General features: G+C 29.8%; 1 protein-coding gene across 1 annotated transcript in view; it reads left to right on the top strand.

The window, feature by feature from the left end:
• Positions 1-26,770, top strand: part of LOC113384610 (xaa-Pro dipeptidase-like) — a 187,403-nt gene that overhangs the window by 53,833 nt on the left and 106,800 nt on the right. Inside the window, 1 exon segment of the mRNA XM_026622358.1 lies at positions 8,291-8,338. Coding sequence (XP_026478143.1) covers positions 8,291-8,338 — 48 coding nt within the window.

Here is a 26,770-nt window from a genome sequence, read left to right on the forward strand (position 1 = left end):
GTACAAAGGAAGACACACACGTGCCGTTCGGTCTCTCGCACTCGTCCACGTCGTCGCCTATCTGTTTATCTCCCTTGAACGGGCCATCGTTTGCGCATTGACTAGCTCCGCTTATAGAACGTCTAGTAATTTGTATATTCATCCCATTCGTCCTTATTGCCGAACTAGACGGAACGCTTCTGAGTGTCGTTATTTCTGGAAGGTTCTTCGACGCTCGGGACAGGGGGCGACAACCTATAACATGAAGATTATAGTCCAGTCATTATAGTAAATTCACCTCGGAATTCGAGAGACCCCCTAAAGATGTCTCAAAACCTACATATGGTATTGACACTCTACCATATGTAGGTTTTGAGACAACTTTAGTGTGTCAATATACAGGTATTTACAGACTTACAGCTGGGTATCTCGAATTCCGAGATTCTTACCTAATTTAAGCTTAAATGACTGGACTATTATGGTGCCGATTCTGATGTGAAATAGACCAATTTTAAGTAGCGTTTCTCATACAAAATGTTACTAAATACTGTCAAAAGCCAAGTGTTTGCTGTGCGATTAGGCGTTTTACGCATAAAATGCAAAACTTCACTCATATGTTATTAAGTCATATCACAAAGATACAGTGACATTGTTTTTTTCACATGTGTGTGGTTTCTAGGTTAGATTTTTTCTATCTAAAAACAGCAAATACATGAAATTTTAACATTATTTAGTACCATTTTTTATGAGAATCGCTATGTAACATAGCCCTTTTCTTTCTAATATATATTTACAACTATCCACATATAATAAAGGATATATCAAAAATTTAATAATGATATGAAAATTGTCCATGGCATTATGCTTTGAGACAAATTTGCTGAAACTTCCTGAAATTAAACATTCGAGAATTAAAATTAATCAGCAATATATAAAAATGAATCAATATCAATCAATGATCAATAATTAATGTTAAATGTTTATAAACAGATTTTCAAATCAAACAAGATTTGCCTTAAGGCATTGATACTCTGCCCCACTAGTTCATTAATTTAAATGTACACACATTATTAAAAGAAATTTTAATCATTTCTTTCAAAAGCATATAAAAAACCAAAAGTCTTGTTATACGAGTTACTATATGTAAAAAAAAACTCAATAACGCTAATGCTAAAATCTAGAAACAAATAGCAACTAACATAAAAATGAACAAAGTCGCGAGTTATTAATAATTTTTCCACATTATACATAATATTCATTTATGAAAACATTGACTGATCATTTGCGCGCCCTTCTTTTTGCTTATAAAATACCGTCTGCTTCAGTTACCAAAAAATATTATGAAATTATATGAAAATATCTTAATATAATAAGAAATTTACTGAAAATAAATTAATAACTACATAAAAATTCTGGTAGATACTAAATATTACAGTAGGAATATAATAATATTCTATAAAGAAAATTTGTCGAATCAAATTAAATCAAATACACCAACCTAAGGCAATTGTACATATTATATATAGTATAGTATAGTATCAATATTTTGCTACTTTTTACAAGTTTTTTTTACAAGTCTTACCTTTACGATGTAGCATATTCGGTCTATAGTTGTTGAAATTATGACAATTTGCGTGCTCTTGATTTTTGCGTTTTGTAGAAATAATAAAGGAGCGTCGACCGGGACGCCAACGCACCGGGTCGTCATTGTCGCATGGGCGAGATATCAAAGAAATCAAGACAATTTTTGTTAATGAGATTTTTGCTTGTGTTTGTATCTTTCATGAATGTATAAATGAGTACTGCATTTTTGTTGAGTTTAATCAATGCAGACATCCCTATGGAAACGCGGTTTCCATACTACCCGAAATTGGAAATTGGGAGAATCCTCCTATAGCGCGGTATTCATTTAACGGCCCATAAATTTTTTGCGTCAGAGTGAAAGTTATAGTTTTAATTCAATCCGACGTTTAAATTCTGTAACTAAATCCAAATCTTGCAATGATCATTAATCATGTGAAAGATGATATCTATAGTAAGCAAAAAATTCTGTAATCCCAATTTTAAAAAAATCATACTAGTACTTTTGGTGAGCATAACATGCAAATTAAATTTTGTTTTATGCAAATGTTATTATATTCTTCTAATGCAATATTTTACGAACAATGTTATTTCTAGTAAACTAAAAGTATCATTATAAATGCCAAGCCATTCGCGTTGCCGACCGCTGACGTAGGCCTTTACGTGTCACCTTAGCATGACGTACGCCCGACGGTATGGAAGCCGGGCGTGGTTGGCTGGCCCGTTGCCCTAAAATATCTAATAATTTTTCATTAGTTTTATAGACTGCTAACGATATAATGTTAATGTGAATCCTTCTATAAATGACTTTTTCACTATCAGCATTATTTTGCTTCAATATTTCAGCTTTTATCTTTACTATATCGCCATTAAATATATTTTTAGAAATCGATTTATGTATTATAATCATATGAGTATAGTACTACTACTGTCCAGAATATTAGATTGCGTGCCTATATTTTAATATAGAACGAGCTGAAATTATAAATGTCATTATATACACTTCATATAGTTTTAAATGATTAACGATTTCCAATTATTATTGATTCATTACCATCATACCTGGATGTCCAATTATTGGATTGGCTTTTGATTTAAGCAATTTAAGTACTACCAAAAATTTGCTGATGTTTCATGTGGTATAGGGCAAAGGTGAGTATAATATGATAAAAAACATTTCTTAAAACATTATATGCTTTTCAAATGTCTCCTGATGAGTCTTATAAATATAGATTCAAATGAGTCCAAAGCTAACTTGTATACTTTAGTGCAGATATTAAGAAAAACTATATGCATTATTTTATGTTATCGGTTACATATTGAATTTAATTTCAGTTTTTGGTAATTTATTAATATAGTCAACTTTCAGAAATGTTTATATATATACTAGCTTACCCGACACGTCTACAATTCAAAAGTTCCATTTTTTTCAATATCCTGCCATCTGTGAAAATTAAGAAATATATTTGTCACTGTTTTATATTAGTGTCAATTTTTTGCAACACTAAGTTTTAACTGTTCTCATCTCATCTGTCTGTCAATGATATTTTTTTCCAGTTTTTCCACGTTTTTTTTATGATTACTATATTGTTTTAATTCAATACCACTATTATATTTCTCTTGACAAACTCTAAAAGTATTTATCAAATTTTGAATTGTCGTTTTGGATCAGTTTTGTGACAATACACATGCCCAATATTTATAAATATATACTATACGATATATATACTATCAATTTCAAAACATTAAACATGTTTTTTTAATGGCGACCCACATTTTGGCCATTTCTGTCTAGAGAGCAAAGAAGGAAAGGAACCGTTCGATAATATTATTATTCCTTCTCTTTCTCGCCGGTACAAGTTTGTTTTGTTTCGCGTTCCGCATTGCCCCTACTCTATCGCACGCTTTGATGTTTATGTTTTTTCTCGCTCACATACCTGTCGCTTTCATTTCTGTTTATATCTCTATCTCTTTTTGACTTGTTTTGGTAATTTCACACGTTTATTTTTTGTTTACAAACAAGTTTTAAAGACATTTTATTGAATTTTGAAATTATTTTCGGAAAATAAATTATAAATTGTTATTATTTTGGAGACAGTCTTTGACCTTGTTTCGCTCAAAAAGTATACGTGACTAAGTACCTGGTTTTTATGGGCAAATGTCCTTGTAGATGTTCATTTGCTAACGATTGATCTTTTTCGTTAACCATAAAATTAACATTGAAACATTTGCTAATTTATTTACATAAGTATTATTACGCAAACACTATGTTAAAATAATTGGTTTTAGATAAGTTTAATTGCACTCATTTTTTTACATATTTATTGCTAAATAAATTAAAATTTAGCCAGAAACTTGTAATGAAATATTCAAATTATCTGCTTCTTCCAAGTCTCAAGCTCAAATAAACTATTTAATACATTTATTGGCCATGTTTAGTACTTAGTCACCCTATTTTTTTTTATATTCTATACTATTTTTGTGTATATGGGCTCGCCCGTAGGTAAGCGCTTAAGAGCGACGGAACTTGTTCCAGAGGTCCCGGGTTCGATACCCACTTCGAGCATTGTTGTCAGGCAACATATTTCACTTGGAAATATAAATAGCAATATGTTTCAAAGTGAAAATAGCCCTCACCCGGCATTGTTGCACCATACTTGCCCTATTACAGAGATTGTAATAAAAATTTATCATACAGAGATGTGACAACTGTTTGGGTTGCCATCTGTAATAAAACAAACAATCACAACAGCTCATAGAACCCATAAGTTCTGATCGCTGTTCAAATAAAATTAAAAAAAAAAAAAATTGTATATCCTTTTCCTATCTAATTTTGATTATCTTTACAACTGATATCTTCATTCTTCTTTTCTTGTCAATGTTATCTTCACTTATTGTAATCTCTTCTAATTCTATTAAAATTCAAATCCACAATTCAAAATCTATGTCAGTACCAGGACTGGATCTGAGGATCGCTGGATATATAATTTTTTTAATTCCTAAGTTGTTTATTAAAATGTTTTGCAACATAAAACTCTATATTCACGACAATCAAATTAGCTGCTTTTTATTACTTAAGTTATGTAAATAAACTTGATTTAATGAGGTTCTTAAAACGACACAGTAGCTTAATTATGACATAAAACATATTACACTACGATGGTTGTAAAATTTTTTAGAATTGTTCTATAAGTATTTATGAGTGATTCTAGTTTTATACATACACACACACATACATCAATTTTTTCCAAGGTATGCCAAAATGTTCAGAAACCTCTGACACGTAAAGATTCAGATTTTCATTTACGATTTTATTGCGATTACTACAACAAGAAAAAATTTCGAACATTTTTTTGTAATAAGTTTTTTTAATTTAATGGTACACAATCAGTAATTGATAGAACTCTATAATTTGTAAAGATAAATTAAATGAAACAAAAGAAAAAAGAAATGATAAGAATTGCTCGATTTGAAGCATCATGAAGTTATAAATAAACATTGTTTCTGCACAAAATTCAGCAATTATATTGCTTTCAGAGCCCTTAGTGGTATAATTGTTAAGAATATGGACTAGTACAAACTGGCCCAGGGTTCGATCCTGATCTCGGCCAGCTCGATATCAACTAGTATGATATTAAATCTCAAACTCAAACTCAAGTGCAAATCGCCTTTTGTGGGCATTGCTACAACATAATAGGTTGTCAAATATCTCCCTTCCGCCTTTTTGTATTATAAACCAAGAGCAAAAAAGCGGAAGGGAGATATTTGACAACCTAATATATGCGCCACTGTTAGATATATAAATCTAATTAGTATTTTCTGCAAACCAACCAACAATTGTCTTCTTCACTTTACAAGAATGTCTATGTCACTTTATAATGTCTTCAGTCTTCAGTCCTCACCTTCTGTTGGTTTGCACGTCAAACCCTAATCAGGATGCGAAACTGTTTTTTCCCATCCTGATCAGGTTCCAATATCCGATTCCGTTATGTTATAATGACATTGATATCCCTATAAGCAAGTTAATAAACTACGATCGATATCAATAAAATTCATATCAAACTCTCGAAAGACATATTGCAGTGTGCACGCGCTCCATGATTCACTTTAGGAATCCGACATAAACTTAATCCAATTGTACGAGCATTTGCAGACGTTATATAAAGTGCCATTCGCACTCCACAATTTTAACGATTATTTCCATTCACTTGGGAGAGACTGAGAAAGAAGCTTGGTCGGAGGCGAGACAAAACACAAACATCAGCGAAATCTCTAGGGGATGTAAAACACACAGATTCCCAAAATTGAAGAAAAGTCTCATAAGCTATCCGTAGAGTGGTGGTAAAACAAAAAGTGCTAGTTCTGAGTTCAATTTCAGTCAATCAGTATATCAGATTTTTACTTAATGCTTTTAGGGGGCATTGCTGCAACATTCGAGTTCAATTTCAACTTTTGACAATTTGATATCAAGCACAAGCAGTATGATATAAGATTTTTGTTTAAAATTCTGCTCTGAAGCAGAAATTGCTTTGGGGGCATTGCTGCAACAAACATACGCTTATATCTATCAGATATTATATAGATTCTATTAGATATTATATATTAAATATATCTAATATAATCTACACATAAAAAGAACAGTTAACTGCTGGGTTAACCCTAAAATTACACTAGAACGAAAAATAGTAGGTTAAGATCTATAACAAAAACTGCTTATGGGACATGTAGTTCTGATTACTGTTGAAATATAAAAAGAAAATTATTTTATAAAATCTCTAGGGGATGTTAAAAACACAGATTCTCAAAATTGATAGAATTTGTTCCAATTTAAATTAAATATTTGTAAAAATATGAACTAGCAAATACAAGTTCCGTGTTCGATTTCAACCTCGGCCAGCGTGATATCAAGCAGTATGATATCAGACTTACACTTAAGACCAAGCGAAAATGGTCTTTTGGGGACCTTGCTGCAACTTTCATAAGATTAGGGGCCCACCATTAATCACGTGTGGTTTACAAGGGGGGAGGGGTAAAATAAATTACGAAACAAAACGTGGAGACTTAGCAAGATATCATGTGCATTTTTTTGCCTGAATTTAAAAAAATCTAAAGTTAAAAAAAATGGCAAATAATTTATTGATTTTTTCTTGGCACTAAAAATAAACATTATATTGATTGGGTTTAGAGATTAATTTTGAATATCAACACGTATCATAAATTGGGAAGGAGGAGTACAAAAATCCTTAAAACTTAATTACGTGGTTAATTAATTAGATCTACATATATATCTACTATAATCTACATAAAATTAAAGATTGGTCAACCGCTAGGTTGCCCTAAAATTAGAAATACTAAATATTATAGGCTAGATAAGTGATTCCGAAAGTGGTCCACGTGGACCCCCAGGGGTCGATGGTAACTTTTAAGGGGTCCACGACAGGGAAAACAAAATTTGAGGGTCCACGATATAAAAATGGGGGTCCAAGGCATATTTAGAAGTGATTTAATCTTTAAATGTTAGTATTGAGCGCGGAGCCAGCGACCCATCAACCTCGCATATCTCAGAAACTATTGAATTTTTCAACTTTAAACTTTGGTCACAATCTTGGTAAAGTATAGTAACAATGTGTGTCAAGTTTCATCAAAATCGAATTATGCATTTTTGAAAACGTACAATCTGTTCAATACCAGTATTGAGAGAGGAGCCAGCCACAAATAAACCTCGCATATCTCAGAAACTATTGAATGAAACTTTAAATTTTTGTCAAATATTTAGTAAAGTGCAGTAACAATGTATGTCAAGTTTCATCCAAATCAAATTATGCATTTTTGAAAACGTACAATCTGTTTCAATACCAGTATTGAGAGCGGAGCCAACCTCGCATATCTCAGATAGTATTGAATGTTCCAACTTTAAATTTTTGTCAAATGTTTAATAAAGTATAGTAACAAGGTGTGTTAAGTTTCATCAAAATCGAATTATGCATTTTTGAAAACGTACAATCTGTTTCAATACCAGTATTGAGAGCGGATCCAGCCACCAATCAACCCTCGCATATCTAAAACACTATTGAAACACAAGTATAATTTGGTTTATTAATCTTAATTCTTACTATTGATTTATATTTATAAATAATAGATAATACTTTCGGATTAAGAACTTGAAACTACTAAGTTACTTGAGTAACTTATTGTTAGATTAAATACTTTTTTGGCCAACAGTTTTTCTCAAAGTAATATTGTTTATCATCTAAGTAATTCGGTCTGGGTGAATTTATTGTATATTAAAATATTTATGGATTTTGCCTTGTCACTTAATAGGGCAAAATATTAAATAAATAACACATACTCTTGTGATAATTTACAAATCAATTTTTATATCAGTTTCATTTGGTATCTACACTTAATTATAAAGCAGTTTACTAGGAAAATTATTTTTGCAATATTACCATGTACCAATAATTAGGTTCAATGAAAAAATGCTAAAATGACGTTTTTATTCGCTCTTGAACTAAAAAACACATAAAAACAAATTCAAATCGTACAATTTACGAAGGAAAAAAATTCTTAATTCGAAAAATATTAGTAAATAATTAACTATTTTTAACTAATATTTTTTGAGTTAGGAAATTATAAAAAAATTAAATTATCAAAGTTAGTTAATTTGCAAAATTATTAAATATTTTATTAATTTTTCATCAAAGTCTAATAATATAATTTTACCTTTCAGATTGCTTCCGTCTTGAAGGCCATGTGCCCGGAGAAACTTCTCACGCTGGTAAGTTTGATGTCAAATCCTCAATTATTCTGTTATTATCATAAAATTACCTTCACTGCGTGTAATTATTAATTACGATGCTAAAACTGGCGAATTCGTAACACACGTGCTTGAATTTTAGAAAGGTAAACTGTTATAACAGTAAAGTTTGATTTAAAAAAAACTTGGAGCAACATTTTTTAAATATCTTCGGACGTAGCCCAAGTGGCACAGTGATCAATAACTGAGGAAAAAGGAGTAATAGAAATTTAAAATATATTTTCTTTTATAGGATCAAAATTATATATTAAATTCAATCAAATTTATCAAGTTTATTAATTATTACATATAATTATTAGTCGTCTAGTTACAAAAATTTTGTCAATAGTAATTTCACACATAAATAACATCTCGACTACCGACATCTGGACCGATTGACTGTACTGGATGTCGATGAGTTTTTCAGCTTTTTATTTAAGAATTTTTTTAATATATAATATATTTGAAAGAAGTTAAATTTAACCTTTTATCTTTCGTTATTTTGACGGTTTGAACCTAGTTTTCTATTATATATAAAAATCAAATTTATATTCGGTTGTTCTGACTGAAAATGCATGGTCAGTTATTTATACATAGTCGTGTGTTGTAGAGAGGATTATAAGTTTACTGCAAAGTTTTTTTTTAAAGAGTTTTTTAGGAATAAAACCATATATCTTTTATTATATTCTCTACTTTGTCTCTTTCAATTTATTTTACCAATTTAGTAAAATCAAGTTATATGTAAATTAATATTATCATTATTTTAAATGCATTTTTGAAATATATCCAATCTAATTTCGCTTCTTTATAAGCACTCTATGAATCGAATTTGAGTAAAATTCAAAATCAACTATATTCTTCTCTAATTAATATTTGAATTTACTTGAAATATAAAATCATTCTAACAGTATTCCGTTTGTATGTTACGGTATAAGATGATTGGCATTCAAAAAAATATTATTTCTTAGAATTATATATTTAGATTGAATTGTCATGATCATGAATCATTAATAAGAAACAAAACTTTATTTAAAAAATTTACTTACTTGAATGATTTGTAGCAAATTATATACTTCTATGACTTCAAATTTAATGAGTCATTTTGTGATGCAGCAACATAATTTAATTTGGAAGGCAAATTAAAGTACTTTGATCGAAAATCAAATATGCTAACAACTGAGTAAATTTATATCCATGAAATAAATTGTGAAGAAGTAAAATATTTTTCTAGATTCTATTCAAAGTTATATAATTATTATAATTTTTGGTGCATATTTTGTATAGAAATACTGCAAAATGGGTTTCTCTATAATTTCTATAGCATCATCATCTTACAGTTTATACGATTATTTTCCATATTTTATTGATCCAACTAATTTAATTAGAATGACCATTTAAATTATTTTCTCTCATAATTATTAATAACCCATTTTCTTGACAAATTTAAAACTGATGATGACACTTTGTGGTATCTTGCAAGTACTTTACTCATATAATTGAAACCATACTTCTATACTATTGGCATTTTTCGTCACCAGATAGTCTTGAGTTTAAGATTTTAATCCTCAAACTAGCTGTAAGTGGAATTCTGTCTTAAGGCAATTAGGGCATCGTGCCTTAAGGCAAATTGCTGGAACTTCCCGTACCAAAAATTATTATTTTTTTAAAAACGATTAACATTTTTGAAAAAAATTTACTTCGAAATAATTAGATTTTTGAGAAACTAGGAATATGACAAAAAATTACTTTTTTTTGAAAAAAAAAAATTTTTTTTGAAAGAAAATTTTTTTTTTGAAAACAAACTATTTTTTTGAAAAGAAAAATGTTTTCTTCATTTTGACATATTTTGGAAATTCTGAACTTCTTTTCAAAGCAATCGTACTGCTTGAACTGCATAGAGACGAATTGTCACAGCGCAAGTGCCGCGCCGCCGTCTAACGCATAAACATTGGTACGGAACCCATAGAAATGTTAAAAAAATTTATACTTATCGTTAAAATTTCTATACAATATCTGATAATTTGATGTGCATATGTCTAATCATCATTTTTAACCGCCGAATGACATTTTTTTTTACTTTTTTCATTAGATCTCCGAAACCGCTAGACCTGCCTTCATGAAAATTTGATCAACTCTTCATCTTGCCAATACAAGTAAAATGTGTTTTGAATTATTCAAATCGGACGCTCCGTTCTCTTAAAAACTGAGTTACCGTTTTCGGCACTTTTTGCCCCGTATCTTCGGAACGGCTAGACCTAACTTCGCCAAAAACTAATCAGCACGTCTCCTTATTAATACAAATCGAATGTTTTTTGAATTATTCAAATCGGTTGATCCGTGTTCCCGAAATCGTCGACGAAAATTTGTATCCGCACATACATACACACACATACATACACACACACACACACACACACACACACACACACATACATCCATTTTTTCTAAGGTATGCCAAAATGTTCAGAAACCTCTGAAACGTAAAGATATATAAAAATTTTCATTTTCGATTTTTTTGCGATTACTATAACTTACCCTACGGGAAGTTAATAATAATTTAATAGTAATAATATTTATTAAAATCAATATTGTCGTCAATCAAATATCCTATTACTACTTTTTTCATATTATTTTTTTTATAATATTCTACTTCATCATTACATCATTTCTGCTGCTTAATTTTTATTGAATGGATTCAATTGTATATTATTTATTTATTAAATTTTCAATGATTTATGCTTATAATCATAATAAATATGAATGTCTTGATTGTCCTTGGCTTTGAAACATAAGAATCAATCATCGAATAAAAATGATAGTTATTTAACCAGATCTTAATACCATTGGCTGTTTTGAAAAGCTCTTTGGTTACTTCGAGGAAAATTAATTAGTGCAATTCTCTTCACTGCATTTGCATTCTACAAAATTCTAAAATTTTTAACGAAATATCGACCAACTTCTTTTAAATAATTTATATCTTCAATAGTTTGAAGAAAAATCGCCAGAAATGACTGATGATGAATATGACGATGGCATACAGAATGAAGTCTGAAAATCAGCAGCAAAATAGTACAATTGAATTCTTCCTAAATCGAAGTTTTAAAAAGCTATTAATAGTGAAAATTTATTACACAATAATTGGCACAGACATAGTTACATGTAGTTTTGTATGTACATATATAATTGATTTTCCGTAATTTGCACAAGCTCTACACCAGAGAAAATCAGATTAATTGGGAGAAAATGCTTTATTCGATTACAAAATAATCTGCAAAATGCCTGCACTCGTAGGTGAAGCCATTATAGTAATTTCCTTGGCTGTTATATAACCCAGAGGTAACTATAAGCTTAAATTTGTAAAGTTGTATTTACAAAGGTTCCAAAATTGTTACAAGACATAATTATATAAATAGCACTATATTGTGTTTGCAAATGAATAAATAAATTTAATCACACCAAATGAATATATTTATATGTCAAAGTTTATCACTTGAACCTCTCGTGACATATTTATTGCAATGCTTTTGTACAAAGTTCATATGTCTATTATTACAGAAAAAAATCAAACAGCATATGTCCAATATTACATTTTATTTTTGTCATATATTTTGCAATACTGTTTTTATTTTTATCTTGTTGATTCACGATAAAACTGAAAAATGTGCTATGTAATAAGTATTATGTACACAAGGATTTCTGGAATTCACTGGCATGCGTAATAAAAAGCATGTGTCACTCATGTGTTACTGTGCTTTCTGTGTTTGCCAACTTTAATAAAAAAAATGTAATAATTAACGGATATGATTTTGTTGATTTTATTTATTTAAGATACAAAATTAAATTAAATAGAAGGTCAATTTTGTAACAGTAATTTGCAGTTATATAAAAAGTTCATTATTAAAATTTTCTTGGGAAAAATTGGAATAATTACTTACTAATGAAACGAATTTTGATTTATGGCTTCATTCATATTGGAGCGTTATAAATGCTATAAGACAACTTCTGGATTTATGAATTGTAAAACTTTTCGATATAAATTCAGAAGATCGTTTGCCTAACAAGTTTAACACGTGCCAAACTCGAATTTATCACGTTGTTCTTGTTTGGATCTTATACCATTTTGAATAATTTGTCAATCTCTAGTTGGCCAAATCATCATGTCATCTTGGACTATCAAGCCGTTTTCTCTTCTATATTGTTGGACCTAAATATTGGAAAATGTGTATATGAATGATCTATTTCATCGACGTATTTTTGCAAACGCCTGTACCGATTTTAAATGATCAAATTCATTAAAATTAATTAATGACTCGAGTTAATCAATTTTGTTCAACATTAGTCGAGATTACTCTTAGAAGTCAAAAACTGTTTGAAAAATATTGTTTGTTTTTAAGTTTTTTCAAGTTTCCATAGAAATACGATTAGCAATAAAGTAGGCAATTCACAGTATAAGGTACTATTTTCTATTGTTTTATGTTTTATGTTTAAAATCGTAGTTCGATGTGAAAATTCAAGAGACATCTCTCAGAAATATTATTATTAAATTTTTAGTAAAAGTCATTGCCTCATCCTGATATAAGGCAGTAACGATATCCATTTTTACTTGTAAATTTAAATCATAAATATGTTATCGGTTATCCAGTGAAAACATTTCTGCTGAAAAAGCTAAATCAGCTGAATACATACATGAAATACTAATTTGAAGTATGTAAAAATATAATCACAACTAGAAAGAACAATCATCTAATACTTTAGACAAATCTTACCATCCAATGCATGGTAGTTATCTGTACAAAAGTTTTTAAGATAATTATCATGCATTAGATGGTAAGATTTGTGCATTCCAGTTTTTACTAACAAATCTTTATGAATTGGGCAGACTATCATTCATATGAAAAACAAATAAATACAAATACAAAAGTTGATAAAGGAGGACAATGACGCTAAGAAAACACAAATTTAATATTTGTTGATCAATACTATTGTTTTCAGATATCTGGTGGCTAATTGAATATATCTTAAGGCACAATTACCATTTTTACCAAGTCGTAATTTTTTATTAGTGTGGATAAATAAAATAGACACAAACAATAAATGGATGAATACACCAAAACAAATATATCTGCGATAAATAAAATAGAGTACTCTTTACTTCTTTGTCTCTAATTTTTACTCCTTCAAAAATGTTTTTCAAAATATTGACTCTATAAAGTTGTGAGTCATTATGAAGCATACTCTATCCCAATCATTGAAAGTTTTTTTTTAATATTATTAAAAATTTCATGAAGTGCTGATGACTAAGCAGGAAACGATCTACATCATTTCTCTTTCTATAGTTCGAGGATCATAGTTCTACCAGGCATCTATTTATTAAAATATTATATTATTAAAAATTTTCATAAACTGCTGATGATTAAGGCAGGAAACGATCTACAGTATTTTCTATTTATAGTTCCACCATCTATTTAATAAAATATTATATTATTAAATTTTTTTAAAATGCTGATGACTAACGCAGGAAACGATCTACAGCATTTTCTCTTTCTATAGTTCGAGAATCATAGTTCCACCAGGCATCTAATTTTATATGTAAAGTACACATGGTTACATTACTGTACACATACAAGACGTGGTACGTGGTACGTGGAATTGTGATATGGCCGTTTGTGAGGAAGAACCAATGTCCACACAGATTGTTGACACTGTTGTATCCGCATGCCGCGCGGTTTCGATATTACTACCATACATGCACAGAAACAGGGTCGAATTTGGGTAGATAATTAAATTAAACTTTTCTTTCCTTTCTCTCTGCGGCAGAAGTCGATAAACATAATTTCCCTGTCGTTTCTTCTGCCTAATCCGTATCTGCCCACAATTTTTTCCTCGGATCCCTTTCTGGCTACTTCATTAAAATCTCCCATGTTCACCACGTTGATGTTTCCTTCGCTTTCCTGAGACAACATTTCGTATATCTGCTCATGGTTTTGCTCCACCATTTGTTTTCTGTGCTTCAATTTTCTGTGCTTCAATTTTCTGTGCTTCTACCTACAATGTACAGTATTCTCTTCTTCCCCAAGTCATCATCATCCACATTCTTCTTCATCTCACAATTACAGTAAATTCTCACTAATCCGGCACTATGCAAAACTTGCTGGGATGTTTGGATTACTGGATTATAGTGAAAAAGTCATAATTTTTAATATATGATTTCGGAAATAGCGAGAAAGTTTTCACAAAATTGACCAGCGTTTCAGTCACGAGAGTTTCGGATTATTGGAGGTGTCGGTTTATCGTAGTGCCGGATTATTGCAATTCTACTGTAATTAAAATGAAGGTCAATTTTATAACAGAAAATTTGCAAATTTGTTATATAAAACGTTCATAATTAGAATTTTCTTGAGAAAAACTGGAATGAATACTCAAACAAATTTTAATTTTTGGATTCATTCAGCTTGGTGTGTTATAAAGGGTCTAATTGTTGACATTCTCTTCGATGAAGGGATGAAATATTACAGCAAACGCTTTTTGCAACATAAACTTGGCTTTTTTATACTTTTAAAATGCTGGGTAAGAAGTTCTCAGATCCAATCTCACACTTCATACTCATAGATCTTTATTTGGGAGAAGCATTATTTAAGAAAATTGAAATATGTCATATGTAAAGAAAAGTAAAAAGTATGCAGCACATAAGAAAAAATAATTTAGAGAAAAATAGTTACTTTGTTTTTCTAAGGAAAATCATGTGAAGTATAGCTGCTTTTTATTTCTTTTAATTTGTTGCCTTTTCCTTCTAATCTTTGATCTAACCTTTTATTCCAAAATGCTCCAAATAGTTTTTTTGCATATAATCCGTTTGATCTGAAATGGGATATGATGGATTCACAGTTAAATCAAACAGCCGATTTAGTTGTATGGTTAACTAATTAGATTATTATTCAATAGATATCAATATTGATAACCACTACATTATTGACCAAGCGGGCCAACGTCCAATATACTTTTGATGGAAGTATGTATCTACAAAATTTCATTGAACCTTGTTTAACCAACAATATTTGTTTTGGTGCATTAAATTGTGTTCGTCATTCGAAACATTTTTTTTGTGAAAAAGCAAAACATTCCTTGTTGTACAGTGCTGAGATAAGATATTCGACCTTTGTACCAGATGGTTCCAGGTTAACTAACTCCTCATGCCTAACTCATCAAATGTAGATCATAATATAGATGGAAATACGTTTCCAAATGAAATAAGCACTTTTCCGGCATTAAATTAGGAAACAACAGTATTGGAGAAATTCCAATAATAAAATATATGAAATATAATTGGTCAATTGGTTGGGTTGTCTTCTAAAAAGCGACGTGGTTAAGGCGACTTCTCATCCCTATAGCTCATAGAACTGTTGACTTCTGAGAAATATATCAAATACTAATAAAAAACGAATGTGTAATTAGATTTTTTCCAGCTGGAAATCACTTGAGGCATTTAAAAAAAATATTGGTACTATATATCAATGTTATTGCCATATTTGGAGATTTGCGCATTCCCTTGAAAAACGATATTTTCTCCTGCAGTTTCTGGTTCATTATTTTTCTTTGACTTTCATAACTTCTGCATTACCAAAAGGTATGGTACAATGATTCTGGTTCTCCATATTGACACGTATAATTTTGTAGGATTTATATCCTCCAAACATGGATCTTACACAAAGTGTATCCAAATCTCATTCTTGATATAGTTGATACAAAGTTCTCATTCTCAGTCATATCCCATTTGATAATTTTTTCTTAAGTGTTTTAAAAATTTAATTATTTTGGCGTTTATAAAATTTAATTAAATAAAATGAATAGACTCTATTTTTTAATCATTGGACATCAAAATTTAATGTTTGCAATATTATTGTTATTTTTCCTAAGTTGCCTCTAAACTGAAAAAATCCAACTCTGATGAATTCCCCGACTGCGTGGAATATTTCAGAGGTTTTTATTAGCAAATCGATAAAAAACCGCGTGCGATCTAGTTTATGCTAAAAGATTCCAAAGGCCGCCATTGTTATGGGATAAAATGAATCATAGTTTCTGTTTATTTTTCGATTTGTTAGAAGAATGAATATGGATGATTCGCCAGTTGTTATTTACAATCGCCAAGCTAGTTTTTTAAATAGCATGATAAAATACGAGGTTGCTGCAGGTAATGGTATTGTACTGAATATTCATGATTTGGCTATCTGGTGTAATTACGTTAATTTTTAAAACGGTTTCTTCGAGTGCATAACATGTAAATGAAGTTTTATATTGTTTGGTACATTGGAGTTGTTTTAAATACTTTGTTTTAAGCGTCATTGCAGTATTTTATTTATCACAACTAGTTTTCTATTGATTACGCAAGTAGAGGTTGTGGGAATACTAATTTACCTGTGATAACTATTTTATAAATACTATTTATAGAGTATGGATCAACCGACATGAATGGGTATCAAAAACTTTCAAAAAAAAAAATAATAAAAACATTCAAAATTCAAAATTTTAAAATTTTTCTAAGTTTTCGAAAAAGGCATTATTCAGCATCAGTATATTCAAAAATTTTCCAAAATTTTTAAAATGTTCAAGAAAGGATTATTTTTATTTTTTCAATATTGAAATTTCAAGTGTTTTTAATATTTCTAAAAATGTTCGAAAATCTATTTTTTTTCTGAGCTTTTAATAAAAATTTTAAATTAGGTACAGAAAGTTCCAGCAATTTTGCCTTAAGGCACGACACCATGGCTAGTCAAACATTGTTTCATCCACGTTTCTGTAATCTGTTTACTTTGTATGTAAAACCCGTATGAATAAATTTCAATGTAGTACTTTTTTATAGCAAAAAATCTGTGTTGTATTTCACAAGTCTTGATAGTTTTTTTTCTGTCGATGATTTTGCTATTATTTGAAACTGCTGATGTGTACACTGGACTTTCGCATGTGTCATGCCTGATGAAATAAATAGAAATATGACTCGACATACAAAACAAAATCATATTTATCTCTGGCCGTTACGACATTTGCATAGTTATTTTTATGAGTACACTTATTGTAATTATTATTACGTACGTGAATATTATTAGTTTTTAAATTTTCAATGCATATCTTTTGAGAAAACAATGTTTCTATTTTCGCACTTTATGAGTAAATATTTACAAAGAGCTTGAATTGTATTGCATGCAATCGATAAAAACTGTTGTTGTTATTGCACTATTTCTTGTCAAGTGTTTTATCTTATTTAAATATAAAATGTATTATGAAATTAATTAATATCAGAAAAATAAACTTGTGGAGCATGACATTGTGCCTTAAGGCTGATTGCTGTAACTTCTCATACAATAATTAAACATTCACGAAATGAAAATAATCTATCATCAATAACAAATGATCAATGAGTAATAGCAATTGTTTTAAATGCTTTGAAATGATTATAAATATTGTAAATTTCATCGTCGTATTTTATATACCTAATATAAGTGCTTATATTTGGGCGACGAACTTTATCCACGTTTATCTACAAGAAAGTAAACATAATAAAAAATAACGCTATCGGTAGATTATAATAATTTAATTTCGTATTTATAAATATTTCTAAAATCTATAGATTTAATATAATTTTCTAATTATTCCACTAATCTTTTACATGATACAAAATTAAACCATTAGTTTGTTGCATAAATATTGTAATATACAGTTTGTTTGTTTGTGCATAATTTTCTAGCGTTATCTTTAACATTTGCATAAACCGTTTCGTATAATTAGAATTCTCAGAAAATAATGATAAATATTTCATAAGGTTTCGAAAAATCATTTCGTTTGTTATCTACTATACATAATACTATGGGCTTATATTCGTAGAAGTACAGTTATGTCCAAGATTATGCAAACTGAGGTCTATAATAAGATTTGATTAATATGATCTGATCTCATTCCTTAAAGATTACTTAATTGTAATTAATTTTACTACTTTAAGATAAAAGATTGGAAATGAAAATTGCTACAATGATTGCCACACAATGTTTCCCAAATCAGTTTAATTTTTTATGTCTTTCTGAACATGGTAATAAAAGCATTTTTCAATAATTGAATTTTAATACCCAATTTATTTTACCATCATTATAAAAATTGTTGCAATGATTGACATATAACGTTTTTAATTTAATTCTGAATATTATAATATTCTTGGTTTGTAAAGATTATAACGTTTTGAATTTATGCACCTAAATATTATTAACTGAATTTTTAATTTTGGCCAAACATATAAAAAAGAAATACGAGCAAAGCTCTGTATACACGTTAACATCTCGAGTAAAACTTTTGGATTTTGTTGAAAAATGTATATTTGTTGATTAGCAATTTAAGGCTTTGCAAAAATTATCTTCACAGATATTTCAAAACAAGAAGAAGATTTCAATTTCAAATATTAGAATAGGACTTGCAATGATGTTAGATATCTGAGCTTTCTCTTGGCTCACTGGTTAGATTTTAAGTTTTCACGTGGCTTACTGGTTAGATATAGATAAGGGGGCGTCCATTAATCACGTGAGGTTTTTAGGGGGAGGGGGGGTTTGACAAAAAATCACAAAATATCACGTGGGGGAGGGAGGGTATCTAAGATATCACGTGTATTTATTTTTTAACTGATTTTTTAAAAATATTCAAACATTTTCAAAATAAAATTCTAAAAAATTAGTTTTTTCACGTAACTAAAAATACACGTGATGTTCGGTGGGGGAGGGGGGGTAATTTTGAATATCACCATGTATCACCAAGGGGGAGGGGGGGTCCAAAAATCCTTAAAAACTAGCTCACGTGATTAATGGACGCCCCCTAAGCTTCCAATCAGAAAAACTAAATTTGATCCAATATCCTGATGTCAGGCAGTAGTGACCAATTTTTTTCTTTATCATTTATATTAACATTTTATACAAAAGAATATTACTTTAAATGCACTCGATCTAATTAGCATAAGCATTTTAATTTAATTTATTAGAAACTATTACTGAATGAATTTCTAATTCATCGCCCTTTGAACATGTAAAGACTCTCTATTGATATTTATCAATCTCAGCAGCACAACGCCTCGATGGTATTTATTCTATAATTTGTGTTTTAATTAAAATGTATTAATCTACTATTACTTATTTGATCATTATTTCATATATTTGAACTAATTTACAATTTTGATGAACTTGTATCTATTTTTTGCTTATAAAATATATATTTTATTTTAGTAGATAACGGGTCGTTCAAGTATTACGTAAGCCCTATAGGGGGGGGGAGTTATTGATTTGTTTATTTTGGGTGAAATTTTGGTGACAGCTTTACTTACTTTTGCTGACAAGGGGGATTGGGGGGGGGGGGTAAATAATTGTACTAAATCTGCTTACGTAATACTTGAACGATCTCTAATAGTAATATTTAAGATACATTCATATTGTTAGGATTTGCTTTTGGCAAAGGAGGTAATTAAAGAAAGAATCAACTTTTCCAATCTTCTAGATAGGCTCGGTTTAAGCAGGAAATATATTCCTTAAACCCATAGACCGGAAACCTAATCCTGCATTAATACAGGTATCCCATAGAGCATAGAGGGATGGTAGAGAACATAGAGCGTGGATAAGTGTTCGACATAAAGGTGCTTGCACCAGTGGCGTACCTAGAACTTTTGCCGCCCGGGGCGGTCTTCAGATTGCCGCCCTTTCAATTATAAGTCAGTCAAATAGTAGTTTTCATAAATTAATACAAATAAACTAGTGGTGCATGGCATCGTGCCTTAAGGCAAATTGCTGGCACTTCTCGTACCAAAACATAAAATTTTTAAAAAAGATTAAAAATTTTTTGAAATCTGAAAAAAATATATTTTTGAGAATTTCGAAAATTTTGAAAAAAATGTCTTTTTTTGAAATTTTTTTTTTATATTTTGAAATTTTTTGAAAATTTGTAACTTTTTTTCAAATCAATCGCGCTGCGCAGCTGTTTTGAAGACGAAATATCTAAGAGAAACGGCTAGACATTGATACGGAACCCATAGAAATGTAAATTAAATTTGTGCTTATTATTAAAATCTCTAGAAAATATCAGATAATTTGACGTGGATATATCTAATGATCATTTTGGACCGCCAAATATGTCATTTTTTTTACTTTTTCTTATTGATTCTCCGTAATCGCTAGACCTCTAGACCTGTCATCCCAAAATAGTTCTTTATTTAGTCAATACAAATAAAATGTTTTTTGAATTACTTAAAATAGACTCTTCGTTTCTCAAGAACTAAATTACAATTTTTAGCTTTTTTGCCCCGTATCTTTGGAACGGCTGGACCCGTTTTGCCAAAAACTAATTAGCACGTTTTATCAGTACGAATCGAATGTTTTGTTCAAATAGGTTGATGCGTGTTCCTACAATCATCGACAAAAGTTTGTATCTAAACACACACACATCCATTTTTTCTAAGATATGCCAAAATTCAGTAACCTCTGAAACGTAAAGATATATAAAAATTTTCACTTTCGACATTTTTGCGATTACTATATATAACTTACCCTACGGAAGTTAAAAAATTATTGAGTTATTTAATCAATATTAATTAATACACAGAGTATTTTTTTTTTCAGACATATTTATATGCACTCGTCAACATATTTATATAATGCCTTAAGGCTTTGCAGACCTAGCAGACCCCGCCTTCCAATGATTTCAAAAGAAAAATTGATGATTTAAAAAATATTGATAAATCACTTCAAAGTAATCATATAAACTTTTCAAAAGAAATGACATTTATAAGCTGAAAAATAGAAAAAAATCGCTGAAAAAAATCGTAAAGATGCTTATACGAATTCAACAAATTTTAATGAATACAATAAAATAAAATTATTAACCTGTTCTTAAATTAGAATTCAAAATTTACACAAATATACATTTATATACACCGAGGAATAAAATTCTAAATCATATGGTTAATCATAATTTATATAAATCAAATATTGACAATAATAAAAATCATAATGATCATTTATAATTCAAGAAAGAAAACTAGTTGGTACTGGTATTTTGCCTTGAGGCAAGTTACAAGAACTTCCCGAAATGTGTAAATATTGACTTAATCAATGAAAAATAAATTAATTTATGAGTGATTAAAAGTATTCCGAGTGGATTTATTACACATCATTGCAAACGAACGAACAAACACGTTAACTAGGAGTATTTTCCAAGATCAAATTTTTAAAAATCAATAATTTTAATTAATCAATAATTATAATTCAACCAGTTTTCGTAGGACTTTAATGGTTTACTATGTTCAAGACCAAGTACACTATCGTTATACCAACTAAATCATCTAATTTTATTTTTAACAAACGTCAAAAAAACATTTTCTCTAACTTTGATAAATTTTTAAAATTACTTGTCGTAAGGCCGTAATAATTCAGTAAGTTCTATAAGGCACTGATATACATCGCCAAAGAAAGTTTCATAAAAATCGGCTTAAATTTTTTTTCAACAGTTCATTAGAAGAAAACGGCTCGGTAGATTTTCACCTAAAACTGATCAGTATCAATCCCAACTAATATCTTTCGAACAGTTTTTAATTTTTTAAAATTGGTTCGGCAGTATGAGCTTAAATGTGGACGAAAGGTTTAACACTTCTTTTCAAATTACAAAGAAACGGCTCGGACGATCGTCGCACAAAACTCAGAAACGATATGCCTCATCGAGATACATCAAATGGTTTTTAAATTTCTGAAATCGGTTCAGGCGTTTTTGAGAAACGTGAGAAAATTAGACCTTTAATTTTGACAAATGCCAAAAAGACCATACTAATTTTTGCAAACTTTGACGAATTTTTAAAGCTAAACCAGTTGTCGTAGGACCGTAATATTTTAGTATGATCTAGAAGACTATGGTATCTAATATGGTATCTAATATAACTCAATTCAAAATTGCAGGCTAAAACGTAGACGAAAAATTTTTCACTTTTCTGCGATTTATAAGAAACAGCTTGGCCGATCGTCGCACAAAACTGACAAAAATAATAGTCCTCATCGAGATACATCGAGTGGCTTTTAAATTTTTGAAATCGGTCTAGCCGTTTTTGAAAAAACGACAATTTACGACAAAAAATCTGTTCACATACACACACATACTTTTTCCAATTTGGGCTCATTCGATTCAGAATGGCTTGACATGTCGAAAATAATAAATAAAATAAAAATAAAATTAGCGATTCGGATTTTTTGATGAAAACATAAACTTCTCCTTGGGGAAGTTAACTAGTGGTGTATGGCATTGTAAGTTAGGCAAATTGCTGGAACTTTCCGTACTGTAATGATATATTCGAGGAAAATTAAATGTTTTCAAATATATAATTATAAATACTGTAACTTATATATGTTTACAGAAAAGTAAATAAACAAAACTCAATCAATCAAATTTGAAATAAAGGGCATTTTCTAATATTTATAAGAAATATATAAACTGAATTATAAAGTTAAAGCATTTGAACTTTATGTAGAATTCAAAATAAAATCCACGTAGAAAGTTTTTTGAATCATTCAAATCGGATGGTTAGTTCTCTCAAAACAGATATTTTTTGCACATTTTGCTTGGTATCTCTGCCTTTGCGAAAAATTAATCACCACTTCTCCTCATCATTACAAATTGAAGTTTTTTGCATCAATCAAATCGGATGTTTCATTCTCTCAAAAACTCGATTTCTATTTTCTGTACCATCAAATCGGTTGATCGGGGCGCCCGAAAACGTGAACGAAAAAATGCGGACACACAAAACACACACACTTCCATTTTTTCTGAGGTATGCCAAAATGTTCAGAAACCTTCAAAACGTGAAGAAATGTAAAAATTTCATTTTAGATTGTCGGTTCATTACTATAACTTACCCTATGGAAGTTAATAAATATAAAATGAATAAGTTGCTTTTTTACAACTATGTATAAATAAACTAAAAAATGCCGCCCCAAAATAAGGCCGCCCGGGGCGGACCGCCCCCACCGCCCCCCGCCCCCACCGCCCCCCCCTAGGTACGCCACTGGCTTGCACACAATAATATATACAAACAACTGATTTTGTTCTTTTTTACCGGACCTCTCGTCGTCAATCCCTGTTACAATTGAACGATGTGGCGTGATTCATGGAAGCGAAGCGATTCCGTACTACTATATGTCTTGTCTTACGTGTACATTTCGGCGGCTGATGCAACATTGCCGCAATAGCGAAGTGCGGCCAACGTGCCGCCCGATTGCGTCATCATAATAATAATATTGTCATTCGAATAATGACTTGCGAATTATTCGACATCGACTAGGACTTGAATAAATAAATAAACACTACGAGTACAATATAGGACGACGTGCTAATTTAGGCGAATTGAATTAATATTATGCCAGTCATAGAGGTTGTCATTTTTTACAACAGGGGTATTCCAACAGTGGAAATGTTTTCGATTGGCACGAAGAAGTTCAGAGATTGAAGAAGCCAGAGATCGCATCTCGTTCTAATGCAATTCGGTTGAAGTGGAATGAATCATTGCGATGAGTTTAGAATGTTCTATTGATTTTTTCAGGGAAAACAGCGTTAATATGATATGTAATGAATATACCGAACATACCCAATGAATGAAATAATATGACAAAGTTTTTTTAACAGTAACTAGAGCTTAACGAGTTCTATAGACTGTTCTGGTGAATTCTTAAACGATGTAGCTCTTTTATAAATGACAACTCATGCGGTTATTCCATCCCTATGAGATAAATTCATTGTTACAATCTTTGGAAATCTGATGATATTTCATCGATGCAGAAATACCGGCTAAGGGCTATTTTTGCTTGGATCCATATTGCTCTCTATATTTCCAAATAAAAACCGATGTTACTACTGCTTGACATTAGACTGACCGATTCGGGAATTGAACCTTGAACTTCTTATTAAAATCAACTAATCCACCATCAAGTAAATAAAAATCAAGTTCCACCACCAATCCAAACCCAACATAGGTTTAGTTAGGATACCAAATAAAATAGGATATACTATCGTATAAAATAAAATAAAATACACTAACAAGGAGAAAAATATGAAATTAATTATCAAATTAATAATTAATAAATATAAATAAAATATTGTTATATATTCATATTTTTTCTAAATACTTTTTGTGATGATTTGGCAACCGAGGATATCCGAAATCTTGTAGGTCTTAAATAAAGATTTTTTGGGACAAAGAACCAAGAGATGGGTGCTCTAATGTCGATTTTCAAAAGTAAAATACATAAGTACATTAAATATAGATGAAAACTTAGTGTTTCGTATTGGCATATTTAAAAGGACCCTTAGGGTGATTTCATCACTTACAAGGATAGCCTCAGGTTTACCCTTCTGGGATTTTAATGAAATTTTGCACGGTGATAGAGTTGATAGTTTTATATTTAATCTACTTCTCATAGGCCTATAATATTTTAAGGTTTGAGTATCAACTCTATCACCCTGTGAAGTTTCATCAAAATCCCAGAAGAATAAACCTGAGGTTCACCTTGTTAGGAAATTTTAATTAAGGTAACTCGACAAAGAATTTATTGATTTTTTATTTCGATTTTATAGTAAAAGCATAAATAGCTTCATACATTTGATAAAATATGAATTTTACATTATATTTATTAACAAAAAACTGCAATATGAAAACTGCAAACTTGCAATATTTGGTATTAACAAACGAATTTCAAACTTTTGAAATATTCGTTTTTTATCCAAAGTAAGGTATTAGAAAAATAATTTTCTAATACCTTACTTTGAATACGATGCCATAAAATTTTTTACTATTGATAAATTTCAGCTCATAATAAAAATAAAATTTGGATAATATATGAAAGTGCTGTAAACAATTAATAGTGGCAACTTTTCTTGGCACAGACAAATCAGATTGCGTTTCCAAACATTAGATGTTTGTGAAATCAAAAATAACCACGGCGCAATCTTCTGGTCAAATATTTTAAAACATGTTTTTAAATAATTGTACATTGTATATAGTTTATCAATTTGCAAACAAAGTTTAAAACTGGTTCAAAATCAAAAGACTTATAAATTCAAAATGACCCATAATTTTCTTTTATTTGTTTTCAATGATGGTCTGTGTTTTTACTCTTTTATTTATCGATTTTAAGTTAATTGTTTTTGTAATGTAATTTCTTCTATAAAAGTTAAAAAGAATTAATAAATAACATACTCCAGTGCTGATGTAGATTATTATGACTTCATAAAATACCATTTCCCAGAAATCAATTACACCAACAGTATGAACTCGCGTTAGTTTTCCGATTCATTCTATAAATATATAGTTCATGTCGTTTTAAAATTAGAATTAGAAGTAATTTGAAGAAAGCCTTCCTGGTAATTTCTAATAATATGCATTCACGGACTTGGTTAATAAAATGTTGAAGCAATTTATTTAGATCACGCAATTGCCGGCGTATATTTTAGTATCCATATAAACATAATCAAAATTTGGACAGTATCCGCGTTGCTTTACATTAATGTAGTAATACAATGCATTTTATTTGTTTTAATAATCACTGCAATTTTAATTAAATTGTGTACACTGAACGATTTTTCTGTTCCTATTTTACATATTTGTTATTAATATATTTGTATGTTAGTTTCTTACTGTATGTCGAAACTCCTGGAAAAATATAGATGCTCCAACATTTTTTTCCTTTTCACTTGATGTTATATACTCCAAGATATTATTTTATGTGTTCTTATGTATGTGTATATTAGTTTATTCGCAATGTATTAGCATAAATCCACCCAGGTGAAACAAATCCAACCAATGGTATTCTGACCTTTACAATTTTCTAGAAGAGAAACTGGAATGCCTCTGACTCATGGCGTTTTATTCAGTAGAAGTGGTTTTAAATGTGTGTATGCGCGCGAGACTTCGTGATTTGCAAAAAAAGAAATATATTATCAATGATTGTCAAACTCTATATAATAGATCATAGAAATATATTTACTTTCGTCTGTCCTTATTTTGTTCCATTTTAGCATTAAGAAAATTCTAGTAGTTATTTCTTAAAAAATACATTGTTAGAAGAATACAAGTTGTTTTCACTTTTATTTCAAGATTAACAATCAAACAAACTAATGGTCCAATTTTTTTTAATAGCTAGAATTTTTATGAGTTGTTGTGATGATCCTTCTTTACCACGTGGTTTCTTTTAAGGCTGCCAATGTATTAGATTTGCTCAAACACTGATGATATATTTTTTAATTTAATGCAGCAATGTTAGAAGAGAGATATTTTCACTCGTAAACATATCTTAGATCAATATTTTAAAGTGAACGTCACTACTACTTGATATCAGACTTGGGGAATTGAATATGGAGCTA

Source organism: Ctenocephalides felis, unplaced genomic scaffold, assembly GCF_003426905.1.
Source record: "Ctenocephalides felis isolate EL2017-DRISC unplaced genomic scaffold, ASM342690v1 CF-g0.4_SCAFFOLD_03571, whole genome shotgun sequence".
NCBI classification, from domain to species: domain Eukaryota; kingdom Metazoa; phylum Arthropoda; class Insecta; order Siphonaptera; family Pulicidae; genus Ctenocephalides; species Ctenocephalides felis.